Source organism: Trypanosoma equiperdum (assembly GCF_001457755.1).
Source record: "Trypanosoma equiperdum strain OVI genome assembly, contig: ctg_1865, whole genome shotgun sequence".
NCBI classification, from domain to species: Eukaryota; Euglenozoa; class Kinetoplastea; order Trypanosomatida; family Trypanosomatidae; genus Trypanosoma; species Trypanosoma equiperdum.
Window position 1 is genome coordinate 4,137 of NW_027123910.1, and position 14,845 is coordinate 18,981.

The following is a 14,845-nucleotide window of genomic DNA, read 5'->3' on the forward strand; positions in this document are numbered from 1 at the left end:
AATTAACCGACCTACTGGAGATCGCAAAAAGGGACTTCACTTTGTTTTGTTTTCACTCTCCAGAAAGCAAAACATAACCAAAGTGGTGGTTTAATATTTTTTTTCTTTCAAGGATATACACAAAAATAAGCCAAATTAGTGGAGGCGCTACAGTTAAGTTTTAGGGCCCAGTCTATACATATATATTTCTCTCTAGGTACAGTTTCTCCTTCTGTTTCTTCTGAGAAAATGAATGATAGGGAGTTGCGGGCTTACACAAAACTCGATGTCCTCAAGAGGCACTATAGCGCACTAGCGGCGGAAGCACTGCACGACTACATCAACGACTTTATGCCATACACAGAAAATTTCAAAAACATTTCATGTCACTTCTGCAACAATGACAAACAACTTCTTTTAACTTTGGATTGTCCGATCTATGTGATGCCGCCAGGTGTGAATGCCGCTGCTGCACCCCGTCAGGGTTTGGTGCATCCGCTGCGTGTTGAAGTTGTTTTTTTGGCCAACTTCCCAAACTCTGCTCCCACCGTTAAACTCCTTCCGAATACGTTTCGTTGCGGCAATTTAACCGAATGGCGTGTGCGTCCGGCTTCTAGCATCATGGATGAAGATGGTGCCATTCACTTGGAGAAGTTGGCGCTTCTTGAACAGGCTGTGGTCCCGTATTCTCTTTTAGAAATACTTGTGGCACTTACTGAGCAGTTCGAAGCGGAATTCCCGCTAACTCCATCAGAGAGGGAACCCATCGGACAAAACCCCCCCATAGCCACTGCCACGCCACCCGTTTCCTCGATTGTAAATTCTGTTGTTAATAGTACTTTTTGTCCCACAGACGGTTCGGCTCCACCCAACGTTATGCCTGTGCCTGAAATGCCGACAAGTGACCCATCTGTTGTTGGCCCACATAACCAACTTATTCAAGGGGCGTGCGATGCAGTCATGATTCATTTGCTCTTCAAGGCAGATGCTTATTTGGATACGCGAGCTAAGGCTTTGGAATACCTAAAAACGTTAGACAAGGCATCAAATGAACTGCGCAGTGCACTTGCAACACTTGAGAAGAATAAGGAAGAGCTACTGAAGTTCTCTCCCGCCCCCGGCAGAGTTGAAGACCTCACCACCACCCTGGAGCAAGTCGCGAATTCTATGGAAACACACTCCGATTGTATCGTACCAGCGGATGAGGTGCACGCTCGGGCGTTAGAGTTGTTAGGGGACATTCACTCCCTGGACGATGTGTTGGAGTTGTTGGAGCGGTCTCTACGGCATGGGCAAATAACGTGCGAGGAATACGTTCGTCGTGTTTCTGATGTTGGTCGGCAGCAATTTGAAGCTCGGTTTCTCTTTGACCGTTTAACGGCTGCGGTCCGTGGTACCCAAAGATGTGGTACGCCGCTTCCTTCTGATGTCGTGCCGACGGCAAATGCACGAGAAGAGCCATCCGCAACTCAACCGACAACACTGGCCGAGGTGATTAAACAGCTGCATGAGGAGTTTCCTGATGTTGAATTGGATGTTGTTAAAGCGGTGCTTGAGGTGACGGAGATGAACCTTTCTGAGACCCGCGTACAGCTTCATGCCATTATGTCGTAGTGGAGAAGCAACTCTATTGGGATATGCGCGAACGTGTTGTGAGAAGTGGAATTGGTTGGTATGTTACGTACAATAGCGCTGCTGCACTCCCTACTTGTGTTGTAACATTTGGAGTGTTTGTATAAATTCGAGTGGTCAGTGTTTGTTTGTGCGTGTGTGTGTGTGTGTGTGTGTGTTGAGCGCTTTTCCTTTTTATAGACGCCCGCGCCAACGGGGTCGCACGATAGGTGCGACTTATTAGCAGGAATTGGGAAGTAATAGCGATAGTAAACTACTGTCGATTTTGTTTTTAGTGATGCAGAGGTGGGCTGTTGGTTCCGTTTGCGTATTTAAAAAAAAAATTGTTATTCTGTGTAGTCGGACGGCGGGCTGTAACTCTCGTTTTTTTTTCTATGTCGGCTGCCTCCCGGCTACGTTATTTATTTGCTTGAGTGGGATATAGCTTGGCCGATGATTACTCAACTGTGATTAAAGTCCTTGACACCAGTTTAAATATTCAGTATTTCTTTTTCCCCCTTTTTTGTAGCTGCGCTGCTGCCTCGACAAGTTCAGTTTGAATACGTTGTTGTTGGAGACGAGGAAAAGATTGATTTTCTTCTCTCTTTTGGGCTTGTGGCCCTTAACCTCTTTTTGTACCCCTTCGTATAAAGGGAAAGGGAACGTCTCCCACCTCTTAAGACGTGTAATGTGTGTGTGTGTGTGTGTGTGCAAGGGGGGGGGGACCATATGTTATGCACGAAAAAGTTGTACCGTAATGTACGAATGCGTGGTGAAACCTAAAGGCACTCTTCTCCCTTTTCTGCCCATATGTAGGCTTATTCGTACCGTTGTCTTTGTTCTCTTTGCAACCATTTGTTACATTGGAAATGTTAGGCAAGATAAGGTGCCACTTCTTCGACATCTCCTGAGTTACCACTTCCCTTTGTTGCTGTCAGGTAGCTCCCGTTCCGCAGTACCGAATATATTTTACAGAGCAAACATGACTAGTTTAAATGGCAGCAAGAGTTCTGCATATGGAACGTTGAAGTTCACTAACCGGATGGGTACGCCATTGCCATCACCTTCAAAGAAGTTGAAGTCGGCACCGGCAGCTACCGGCGTCCCACCGCCACCCGTCACTTTAGCGGTTGAGAATCGGACCTCCTCCACCAGCCCGAGGACACCTGTTGCCATGGGTGAAACTTCTGTGGTTTCTTCACCCAATGGTTACAACCCTCCTTTGCCCACAATTTCAGATGCAGCTTCGGGGCAGGGGACTGGAAACGGTACTACGAACATAGACGGTGTCGCATATAACCACAGTCGTCGCCGTAGGCAGCGTGGGCCAACCGGAAAAGCGAGTACGGATAACAATAACACCGCGGAGGTTGCCGCATCATCTCCGGGTGCTCAACCATCTTGTAATTCGTACGATTCCGGTGGCACATATAATTCATTCTGGTCCCCCAGAGCAACAAATGCGGATGTTTTAGGATGGTCAAAAGTTGAGGATCACCAAGTTCCTACGGATGATGTGCAATTAGGCTCACACACACGTAGATATGGTGGTTCCCTCGGAGCTGTACCGCGACTATCTGTAAAGGTGCTGGGGATGAGCCCACTTCACGCCAATCTGCTTGTTGCTCGTCCGTTCGTACGCGTATGGCTGCTAGACGGCCACACCGGGAGAAATCTGATCAAAACAGAGTTTCTACGTTCGTCTTTTGGGGTAACGCACCCCGTTGATCTCCGGTGTCGTCACACAAGAGCGCCGTGGTGGGGTGCCGAGCTCCTTTTCTGTGTGCATTCATCTCTCATTGAGGAACCATCAGTAGATCCACTCTTACTGATGGAGGTGCTTGAAAGTGGTGAGGAGGCGATTAACGGTGTTCCCGTTCCGCGAGACGGTTTCTACCCCGTGTGTTGGGGATTCCTGAAGCTGAGGAGTGCGAATGGAAGGATGAACATGGGGAAACGTTTGAATATTCAAATGTTTCCTTTCCCCGGGCGTGTATCTGTTCTCACAAGGCTAATGCAACAGTTGCCATCCTTCTTGTTTCGCTCCCGAAGGGGGGTGGACGGGGATGATATTGGGCCTTTACACAGCCAAGAAACCACAGAATACGAGATGTGTTGTGCCTCCGATGCGGTTAAAGGCAACGGTAACACGTCCACGCCACCGGCAATCTTTTACACGTACAAGCGCGCCCAAAACCGTCAGGTTCCATACGCTGCAACTCTACTCATTTCGCTGAGATGGGAAGATGACATTTCATATGTCCCCAGTGAAGCGCATATATTACCGAGTGAGGAATGTTTTCTCGATCAAATGCCGGTTTCGCAGGACCACAAACCCAGGAGCACCGCAAGAAGTGCATACTCCGGACGTCCGTGGTCCACGGAAGACAAGAGTGCCAGATATGGTATAAATACCACAGCTTTAGGGAGATCTTACTTGCGCAATGAGGATGAGCGAGTGGTGCCTCCACCATTGGTTGTACAGAGCACTCAGATTGTCGGAAAAGTTACTTGTATAACATTTGCCGGCGTTGAATCTCTGATGGCACTCGGTGTAACGGACGGAGCTGATTACTTGATTCAGCTTCGCCATGCGCTGGTGTGTGGCGCTCCGATTTTTGGTGTTTGCCGTGGGCATGCTGGTCACATACATAGTGTTACATTTCGAAGGGATAACCAACTGTTGCTATCTAGTTCATCAGACAAAACTGTGAGGGTGTGGCGATTGGATAATTTTCCTCCCGCCACAATTTCCTACCAGGTGATGATCGTTCCGTGCCTATGTACCCTGCCGCATAGTTTCCCGCTGTATGATAGCGTGTTCTTTGAAAGCGTTATTGTAACTTGCGGTTTTGATCCGCGGCTCTTTGTATGGAACTACAAAGAATTCGACAACCAAGAAGTGGAAACCACGATTGAAAGGGAGCAGTACAACCACAGCGGTGCGGCATGGCAACCCGGAAGAGTTGGCAGCGTACCATTGAGTAGTACAAACTTCAACATCACCACGGCGGGGTGTGGTGTGGGGCAGGTTGTGTATGAAACAACTGGCGATGATGGAGTAGTCGTTCGTGCGCTTTCCGCTTCGGATCGTGGACGTCTCTGGTCTGTCGATACTTTAGGGAATGTGTTGATTTGGCATTCTGAGGATGGTGTCACGCTTGATGGCAGTACCCAATGGAGGATAAGGACGCGCTACCGTTTCAAATGCCCAGGGGCTACTAAAGTAGAAGTGCATGGAGATAGGGCTTTAGTGACGTGTGAGAAACATCCTGTGGCGTATTTGATTGATGTCATGAGCCAACAACTGCTACACACCATTTATATGCATCAGAAACCGTACATCCCTGTCGTTACACTCCTCCCTGATGGCGAGGCATTTGTGGCGTGTACCTGTGATGGGCGGTTGCTGTATTGGGAGTGCTTCTCCGGTACGCTATGTACTCCACTTAGTGGTTATGGTGCCATTCGCACTCACGGGAGTCCTCGCCGCATTGTGTGGTCGCCCAACCAACAGCTAGCAGCCGTTCTCGGTTCGTGGAACCACAGCAGTTTGGCAAGGAGGGAATCACATAGTTCGTTTATGGCACTTACAATCGTTGGTGCTCCAAGGGAAGAGGGAAATGTTTTACTGCGGACAGATGCTCATTCTGAAGCTAAGTTTCGCTCTCGCCTTATCAGTGGTGAGGCGAGTCCTCCTCTAACGAGAGTCAGCTCAGCAGGAACGTCGGAATCACCCCTATGGGCCACCTCTGGCCAACCCCAGTCCTCGCGACCCGTCGGGGCGATGCCTTCCTCCATTTTTGAGAGTAAAAGTTCTCGCATAGACAACATCGTTGCTGTATGGAAGCAACTTACATCCCGTCACCGATGTCGTAGGAGTGAGGAACCTCCGTTTACTCCCAACAGTGGTATCGACAAGTATGTTGCAGAAAATGTGTAAAGTTTTCATTTGGTTACTTCTTAACACTGCATAAGCGCGTTGTGGGGAACGTCACAACGCCGAGATAAGCACGCGTGCGATGTGTGAAAAAAAAATTGTCTGTTTGATTTGTTGTGCGCTATCACTCACTGCAAGCACTGCTGCAGTCACGTGCATTTTATTTTTACCCTTGACCGTAGGGGGATGTTATTTTTTTTTTTCTTGCTGTTGTGTCGTAGAAGAAGAGAGGTATGTATAGAGCGGTGGAGGAGACTGCTTTCCATTTTATCGGATCCATGAGTTTGTTGGGATAAACATTAACTTATTTTTTTTTATTCTTATGCCCTTCACCAATACAGTGCTTGCTGTGGCCACCAATGACATAGTTTCTGCGTATTTGCTCACCTGCTACACTTACGAATTTGACTGTATGTGCCACACCCAACTTTTTCCCTCCCCCTTGTAATATCTTTCATTCGTAGAGATAACCGCTACTGACATTATACACAGTTATAAGGAGACATGTCTCTGGCCTTTGATGAGTACGGCCGCCCCTTCCTTCTAGTGAAGGAGCAGGCAAATAAGGAGCGTGTGACTGGCGTGGAGGCTCAGAAGGCAAACATACTCGCGGCCATAAGTGTATCCAACGTCTTAAAGACTAGCCTAGGTCCACGTGGAATGGACAAGATCCTTGTCACACAAGATAACGAGGTTGTCGTTACCAACGATGGAGCCACCATCATGGACCTCATGGACATTGACAACGAGATCGGGCAGCTTATGGTGGAACTCAGCAAGTCGCAGGATTCTGAGATCGGTGACGGTACCACTGGTGTTGTTTGCCTCGCTGGTGCTCTGTTGGAACAAGCGTCTGGCCTCCTTGACAAGGGGATCCACAGCTCTCGCATCTCTGAGGGGTTTGAGAAGGCATGTGAAATTGCCTGTAAGCGGTTGGAGGAGATCGCAGACACCGTGCCCGTCAGCCGTGAGGAATACAGTTATTTGCTGCAAACCGCGCGCTCAACACTCAACTCGAAGGTGGTAAACCGTGACCGTGATCGGTTGGCAAAGATATGTGTTGATGCGGTTCTTTCGGTCGCAGACATGGAACGCCGTGACGTCAATCTCGATCTAATTAAGATGGAGGGTAAAGTCGGTGGATGCCTTGAGGAAACATGCTTAGTGAACGGCATCGTCATTGACAAGGACTTCTCCCATCCTCAAATGCCCAAGGTGCTGAAGAATCCAAAGATTGCCATCCTCACATGCCCATTTGAGCCCCCGAAACCCAAAACTAAACACACCGTGCACATTTCGAGTGCCGAGCACATGAAAGAAATTCACGAGCAAGAGCAGGAATACTTCCGCAACCAGGTCAAACTCTGCAAACAGGCGGGGGCAGACCTTGTCATCTGTCAGTGGGGATTCGACGATGAGGCAAATTATCTTCTCTATCGTAACGATCTACCAGCTGTGCGTTGGGTGGGTGGTGTAGAGCTTGAGATGATCGCCATTGCGACCGGCGGAAGGATTATTCCCCGCTTTGAAGATCTTCAGAGCGCCAAGCTTGGAACCTGTGGAACGGTGCGTGAGGTCGGGTTTGGAACCACAAAAGATCGTATGATCTTCATTGAGGAATGCCCAAGCAGCAAGGCTGTCACGATCTTCATTCGTGGTGGTAACAAAATGATGATTGAGGAGGCCAAACGTTCTCTTCATGACGCCGTTTGCATGGTCCGCAATCTCATTCGTGACAACCGTATCGTATATGGTGGTGGATCTGCGGAGATAGCGGCCTCAATGGCTGTGCTTAACTACGCCGATACGGTTTCCACAGTCGATCAGTACGCTATTCGGCGGTTTGCGGATGCCCTTGAGTCGATTCCCATCAACTTAGCCCTAAACAGTGGATTGGAACCCATCAAATGCCTCTCGCGTGCTCGCATTGAGCAAGTGGAGGGGAAGAACCCCTATGCCGGCGTGGACTGCATGGATAGTGGAACACTTGACATGAAGAAGCAGCAGGTGTTCGAAACACTTCAGGGGAAGTGCTCACAACTCCGGCTCGCCACGCAGGTTGTGAAAATGATTTTGAAGGTTGATGACGTTATCGTAACAAAGCCCGAAGAGGAGGAATAGATGTGCTGTTGCAGGAGGTACGGGATGGAACGCTATGTTGGAGCGGGAGGGGGTCATGCGCACGAACATATACACTTCGACTACTGTAAGGGCTGAAGGGAAATCAGGGGATCGTGTGGTTAGACCGTAGTCGTAGGGCACTTAAATGAATGATTAAGTAAACAAAAAAAAGAAGAGAATGAAGAAAGGACAAAAAAAACAACAAAAAAAACAAAAAGAGGTACGCGCTAGTCATTACACCCTTTGGCACACGTCTTTGTTCGCTTTTTACCGAGCTTTCAGGAATGGAGCGGGGAAGTGGATGCGGAGAGAAAGCTACTGAAGGTACACGGCGAGGAGAACAGGCAGAACATCACGGTCGAACGGGTGGAGAAAGGTGAGGTGAAATAAAAATAAATGAAATATGATTAATATCTTTAAGTGGGATGCGCGAAATCAGACTGCAAGGGGAAGTAGAGGAATGCGTGGAAATGTGTAGACACCACCCCATTATTTGGATCGTGCACATCGACTCGCTCATTCTATATATTAACCCATTCATAGGAATGTGCAGGCGCTTTCCTTTACCCCCTTTTTTCTTTTCTTTTTTTAGCTTCTCTACTTGAAATAGCCGCTGTTGCCTCTGACGGTGATAGAACCCACCACAGGGCGTAGGGTGTTTGTGTGGAGGGTTCGGTGTTCCAATTAATGGTTTATTCGTGTTCTGAGAGCGTCTCTAAGTTTCTTTTCTTCTTTTCTATCTTTCTCCTCTTTTTTTTTATTTTACGCCATACCTTTCTGTCTCGTTGGTCACTCCGTACCAGCACTGTTACTTCAGTATAAACGTGGAGTGGTGGTTGTGGTAGAGGAGGTGAAGAACGGGGAGTAACTCCACGCCGTTTATATGTATCAAGGACGTAGTCAACAGCCGTTGTGGACCCCACCACCAAATTTTTCCCAGGTGGAAACCGGTATCTATCGCAGTGCATACCCCACACTTGCGAGCGTCCCATTCCTCCACCATATTGGAATAAAAACGATTGTATTGCTTTCCATAGAGTTGTTACCAGTTCCTGTGGTAAGGGCAATCTCGGAGGGGGATGTGGTTGCAGGCACCACGTCCGTGTCGGATGACGTCCACGCATGGAAGGATAACGAGTGCATAAAGTGGCCCATACGCATAGTTTCCACGGCTGATTTGTCAGAGTGGATGAATGAATACGTTTGTGCAAAAGACGATTTTGCTGTCTCAAGTGTTCAACGCGCTTTAGACTTTGCCTTGCAGCCAGACTTTCAACCTGTTCTTTTCACATGCCCGACGGGTGAGCTGCAGACCAGCGTTATTGTCGGATGTATGCGACGGCACCAGGGCTGGTCTCTAGCTGCCGTGCTTGCGGAGTGTGAGTTGTTTGTCAACGTTACGGGAGGCGTGCGCCAAAGTGTGATGAATTTTATAGAACAGTGGGACCCCGACGAACATCCGGTTCGTGAAGAAGATATCGCGAAGAGAAAGCGTGAGTTGCTGTTGAGAGACCCTTCACTTTCTTATAGTGTCAAACGACACCGGAGGACGGTGACCCACTCTGCGAGCGATCCTGATTCTGAATACGATGACCCTTTGGCTATGGGTACCTCACGACTTGGGCAAAAGGGTGCCGCCGGAAACTCAGCGGGTATGGGATTGTCACTATCGCCATATAAGAGTTCAGGATTCGATAGGTCTACATTGAGTTCGACGAGGGTAGGTGGTGACGAGTTGGGTTTGTCGCACTCGTCTCATGTCGTTATCAAACTCGCGTCCTGGTATACGGCTGCCATGAAGAGGCGTGCGGCTGCCGCTGAAGCAATCGTTGCGGCGAGGGCGAAGGTTCGTGCGCCCAGTGATCCCCTTCCAGAACCACACGAAAGGTATTTCGGTGTGCTGAATCCTCCGGCTTTGGATGAGCGCTCAACGTTTACAAAGAAGTCAATTGTCCAGGACCTTGACTAGGGTATGCACTTTCGTGTATGCAAGTACCGTATGTGGCTACCGTGGCACCGAGAGTGCATTTATATGCACATGACTTTCAACTTTATTTGTGGTGTCGCCGTTGCAGTTTGTTACGCTGGTCACCTCACGACCCCTCCATAGTGCTGCTCCCATGCGTTTTTTTTTTGCGCGCGTGAAGTTGAGTAGCGAAGCACCTCATGCACACTGTCTATCTCTTCACTACGGCGTGTGTGTTGTTCAATTGTAGTGAGGATTGCATTTGTCAGGTTTCATTTATCTCGGCTATCTGCCGTTAGCCACATTTGAGGGTGCCTAACTCTATTGTAAGTGCTCACATATGCCTTTATCTTTTCACATCATCTGTTTTTCTTCCTTCTTGCCCTTGTCGTATAATCAATATACATCGCAAATGAAAAGGTTGATCGGGGTTTGATCCTTCTAACCTCGCCATTGCCTCCCACAAATTATCAGTGCTAACAATTCAACAAAGGATCAAGTCGGTGAAACTGTACTCCGTCAGTTAAGGTGGGTGGTGAAAGAAAATGGTCTCTCTCCGGATCAGGAAAACACGACCCCCTCCTTTGGGGTTCTCTTTGGCTCTTCCTCCACCAAGTGTTGTAGGGGAGGTACGGGTCCAGCAAGGGAATGAGCTTTTTATTAACGTGGATGACACAAACATTTCACCCATAATAACAATGGATGGTTCTCTTCCCACAGGGCAGTTCGTTCACGTGACTAATACAAATCTTTTTGTGCTTGTCGATGGTGCATCGTTGTTCACCGAGGCGAAAACGACACAGAGGGAAGAGCCACAATCTAATCATATTGGCGATTTGGTAGATAACAGTGCTTCAGCGGAGAAGGGAAGATCACCGCAGCGCTCTCCGTGCAGCAATTTGGGTGCGTCTGTAGACTCAGTTGAAGCAGCGATACGGGGCATTGAAGATGATAGCGGTGAGGTGCGCAGGGATTTATCGTCCTCCTTTAGTTTGTTGCCTAAAACTGAGGGCGATTCACCCGTACTGTCGCGGTGCTCTTCCCGCTGTCGGATGTCGTGCCAAGGCACGAAGGGGGTAAAATACCACGGCGGAGCGAGTCTGCCTCATCAGTACACGGCACTGTTTACAAAAGGGGCAGGTGCAGTGTCAGGGCTTGCTGCTGCCACAGCGGGCGCGAATAGGGTTGGTAATCGTGAAGTCAGGTGTAACGTTTTGCGTGGCAAGATACGTGGTTTCCTTCCTTGGTATGTTGTTGAACAGAACTGGACCACCTCACCAAAGTGTAGCAATGCATCGACGAGTGGTACGCTAGGGGCGGCAACAGGTACATCGGCGGTGGCCTCACAATCCTCCGCTTCCTCTGTGCTTGTGGACACTGCCGTTGGCGACAAAGTAGACAAGCATGCAAAGAGGAAAAACACCTTACTTGCCCGTGGGAGGGGGAATAACAGCAGATCAGCTTCGCTCTACGAAGTCGGACGCACTAATCGATCATTGGATTTGAAAGAGGTAGAGGTTTTGGGGTTCGTAGGAAAGGGAACACAAGGAGCAGTGTACCGCGTTCTTCTGGACAACAAACTGTACGGCCTGAAGTGCATTGATGTAAGGGAGCTAACGGAGGCCAGCAGTTTGGTAGAGCACCAAAGCAGGAAGGGTGGACTCGTGAAAGAGCTCAATATGATTCGACTCCAAAGATCAAAAAGTCCACCACAATACCTGCTACGGTTGTTTGATGCCTCGGTTACAAGGGATCGTGAGAAGCTACACCTCCACATTCTCATGGAGCTAATGAGTTTTAGCGTCGAGGACGCTCAGCGCATGGTTTCCCGTATCCCATCGGATGAAATGGTGAAGTTAACTGAGTCAGCCTTTCGAAAGCACATGGCTGGATCGCACTCCGTAAAGTTGAAACCCGATACATTCCTACAGAGGAACTCGGACTCCTGCGTGCATCTAACGGGAAGGAAGTCATACAAGACACCAGAGGACTGGGAGATGAACATAGATCGACAAACGCCGGTACCGGAGATAATTCTGTCGATGCTTGCAGCTGATGTGCTTGGGGGCTTGAAAGAACTTCATGAAGATTACGCTATTGTTCACTGTGACATCAAACCAGCAAATATATTAATTGACTACGATATGGAGCGCTTTCGACTTGCAGATTTTGGATGTGGTTGTCAGATGGACCCACAGAGCCGGAAGGCACGACCGGTGACTTTCGACTTGGGCTCAAAACTCTACAAGGCACCGGAGCGGCTGAGCAATGAGTTGTATAACGCAGGCGTTGAGGGTGGTTTATCGGAAGTAGAGTTCTCCTTCGATGCTGACGTATGGTCGTTGGGTGTAACGTTGCTTGAATTGAGAAATGGTGTTCATCCTTGCCACCCTTTCAAGTCGGATTACTGGAACTACAGGAATAACCTTAAACTATCGCGTATGGTAAAGCCTGTTTCTTGGTCATATTCTTTCTACGACTTTATTGTTCGCTGCCTTATGAGGAAACCAGAACAGCGTTGGAGCGTCAGTAGGTTGCTGCAACACCCTTTTATTGTAAAATACAGCGAACTTCCCAGGGCCAAATTGAGGGTCTGGATGGAGAAGTTGAGAAGTGAGTCGGAGACCTTCCAGCGGCGACAGCAGCGTGAGTTGCTTGAGGAACATATTCTCTTGAGCACTGGCAGAAAAGGGCCGGACATGTACCGCCATCGGAGTCGCTCCAGCTGGGAGAGTTTCACGAAGTTCCTCAAAGTAGCTCCACATTATCAAGATGATGAAAAATTTCCCCACTTGTGTTGACTGCGTTGATGTGTTGAATCTTGTTGTCTTTCTTCTTCGCTTTCTTTCCGTACCATCTTTCCTGTATCGTTCTAAGAAGAAGCGGCATGTCATATTAAAGTTCACGTGGGGGTGTGCATGCCCGGGACATCATTGAACACTATCGCGGAACAACATTTCTAGCCGTTCCGTTTTCGACCCGCAGGGTGTTGGCACGAATGACCGTCTTTCTTTTACTTTTTGTCCGGTGGTTCTTTGAGATATCCTATTTGTTTCTACTCTTTTTACTACGGGTGTGCTTGGGGTGTGAGTGTGTAGAGGGCTATGTGTACAGGCATCTGTTTAAAATTTCTGTTTTGAAGCTTTTCTGTATGTTTTTTTTTTGTTTCTACAACGTTACGTCATCATTCAACCATTACACCATCCAACAGGGTTCCCCGCCGTGCTGGTTACTGGCTGCTGACAACTTTCTTTTTTTCGTTCTTATCTTTTTCGTGTAATAACAAATAATAAAGGGAATATATCCTTACTCCCTCCGTCCTCACAGCCGCTAAAGCAACCTTTTCTTTGTTTTTATATGAAATTCTCCCACTTCTTTTATTAGCTACTTTTTTCTTGTTGTACTGTGTGATATTTGTGATGCCACATTTATTGTGAAGCTCTTGTTGTGCATGGCTGTCTCCTCTTCAACTGCGTCCCTCTGCGCTGTCGGAAGAGACACAGAGAAGCAACAACAAAAAAAAGAAGGGGAGAGATCAAATTGCCTGTGAGTCACCAAAATGGCTGAAGAGATTCGTACCATGATTATTGGAACAAGTTCCGCATTTCGCGCAAACGTTCTGCGAGAGCATTTTGGTGACAGGTTCCGAAATTTCGTCCTGCTCCCGCCTGATATTGATGAAAAGGCTTATCGTGCAGCTGATCCGTTTGAACTGACGGAGTCAATTGCACGCGCAAAGATGAAAGCTGTATTGGAGAAGGCACGCCAGCATTCTCCACCCATAAGCGGCCCCGCAATAGCTTTAACGTTTGATCAAGTTGTTGTAAAGGGTGATGAGGTGCGTGAAAAGCCGTTGTCAACCGAACAGTGCAGGAGCTTCATTGCTTCCTATTCCGGTGGAGGCGTTCGAACGGTGGCGACGTATGCCCTTTGTGTGGTGGGAACTGAAAATGTGCTGGTGGCCCATAACGAAACAGAGACGTTTTTTTCTAAATTCGGTGACGACATTGTCGAACGCACGCTTGAGCGTGGTGCATGCATGAACTCAGCGGGAGGTCTTGTTGTGGAAGACGAGGATATGAGCCGCCACGTCGTGCGCATTGTTGGCACGAGCTATGGTGTTCGCGGCATGGAGCCAGCTGTGGTTGAAAAACTACTTAGCCAACTATGAGAAAGGCACTTGGCACAGTGCTTTTTTTTTTTCCTTTCTTTCTCCCTTCCATTACATTGGAAAGGTAAGAGGTCTGTAGTAACGTCCCTGTCAGCTTTTTACAGAGCCACCGGCGGTCCCCATTCACAAAGTGCAGGCTTTATGGATGTGTGTGTGGACGGTCATTTAGTGTTGTTTCCGCTTTCGACCCTTTGTTGTTACTTTTTAAAATATTAAATGCTTAGCAGGTGGAGACGGCGCTAATTGTGAAGCCGCACCGATAGATTTTTTTTTTTACTTTCTCACATCACTTGTGTCAGCACATGCCACTCGTTGATTTCTCTGAGCGGGAAGGTGAATTATGGGATATTCGGGGTTGGGGCACTTCGTTCATTAAAGCTGAATTCTGCATAGGTGAGAGTATACAACTGGTTGCATGTGCGAACCTCAATGACTTGTTGTGACTTGCTTGCAGTGAAAGCGCGAGAAGAAGTGGAAAACAAAAACAAAACGTCTTGTTGTGTTGGTGACTGGTGCTGTTCAAAAGCGTGGTGTGCGCGGTTGACTGGCACCTGGATGTTTCGTGCAGTCACAACCCCTGTGATCCGCTTTGAATGGTCGGTCGTGTGTTCACCCTTTGAGAAAAATGTTGGAACATAGTCTCCTTTTTTTTTTTTACGTTAGTTTTTTGACCCTTAGAGTTTGCGACCTAGAATTCCCGATGACTGTGCCGCTGCTCCCGATACATTTAAGTAAGTAGATACATGCATGTTTATTTTTGTTTCTATTTGTTTATTTGTGACAAATCTGCATGGTAAACGCTTCCAATACCTTCAAAGTTTTTATGTTCGGTATTCCCCTTTTCTCCCCCGCCTTTCCTCTGGTGATTAATTGGAACGACACCGATCGTCATTTGGCAACTCCAAAATCAAGTTCTTTTTTTTTCTTTTGTTTATTATACATATTGACATAAGTCTAATCTGGGAAGGAATACGCTAGTGCAAAAACAGCAGTGTCGGAAAGGAGTGTTTCGGTTCTGCGTGAGGAGTCTACTGGGGTTATTCTAGCTTAGAGAGAA

The 14,845-nt window shown here is 48.0% G+C and overlaps 6 protein-coding genes across 6 annotated transcripts; all 6 read left to right on the top strand.

The window, feature by feature from the left end:
* Nucleotides 1-228: 228 nt before the first annotated feature.
* TEOVI_000815100 (Vps23 core domain containing protein, putative) lies at nt 229-1,593 on the top strand (the record flags this gene model as incomplete). The annotated part of the gene is made up of 1 exon (XM_067223408.1): nt 229-1,593. One exon carries the CDS (start codon nt 229-231, stop codon nt 1,591-1,593), a length of 1,365 nt encoding a protein of 454 aa, XP_067079509.1.
* Nucleotides 1,594-2,572: 979 nt separating this feature from the next.
* On the top strand, nt 2,573-5,533 carry TEOVI_000815200 (WD domain, G-beta repeat, putative; the record flags this gene model as incomplete). Its single annotated transcript, XM_067223409.1, has 1 exon — nt 2,573-5,533. One exon carries the CDS (start codon nt 2,573-2,575, stop codon nt 5,531-5,533), a length of 2,961 nt encoding a protein of 986 aa, XP_067079510.1.
* A 501-nt stretch (nt 5,534-6,034) lies between these two features.
* On the top strand, nt 6,035-7,651 carry TEOVI_000815300 (T-complex protein 1, epsilon subunit, putative; the record flags this gene model as incomplete). The annotated part of the gene is made up of 1 exon (XM_067223410.1): nt 6,035-7,651. The coding sequence occupies one exon, from the start codon at nt 6,035-6,037 to the stop codon at nt 7,649-7,651; it is 1,617 nt and encodes a 538-aa protein (XP_067079511.1).
* An 883-nt stretch (nt 7,652-8,534) lies between these two features.
* On the top strand, nt 8,535-9,620 carry TEOVI_000815400 (atypical dual specificity phosphatase, putative; the record flags this gene model as incomplete). Its single annotated transcript, XM_067223411.1, has 1 exon — nt 8,535-9,620. The coding sequence occupies one exon, from the start codon at nt 8,535-8,537 to the stop codon at nt 9,618-9,620; it is 1,086 nt and encodes a 361-aa protein (XP_067079512.1).
* Nucleotides 9,621-10,162: 542 nt separating this feature from the next.
* Nucleotides 10,163-12,418, top strand: TEOVI_000815500 (protein kinase, putative; the record flags this gene model as incomplete). The annotated part of the gene is made up of 1 exon (XM_067223412.1): nt 10,163-12,418. One exon carries the CDS (start codon nt 10,163-10,165, stop codon nt 12,416-12,418), a length of 2,256 nt encoding a protein of 751 aa, XP_067079513.1.
* Nucleotides 12,419-13,176: 758 nt separating this feature from the next.
* TEOVI_000815600 (septum formation protein MAF homologue, putative) lies at nt 13,177-13,788 on the top strand (the record flags this gene model as incomplete). Its single annotated transcript, XM_067223413.1, has 1 exon — nt 13,177-13,788. One exon carries the CDS (start codon nt 13,177-13,179, stop codon nt 13,786-13,788), a length of 612 nt encoding a protein of 203 aa, XP_067079514.1.
* Between the last annotated feature and the right edge of the window lie 1,057 nt (nt 13,789-14,845).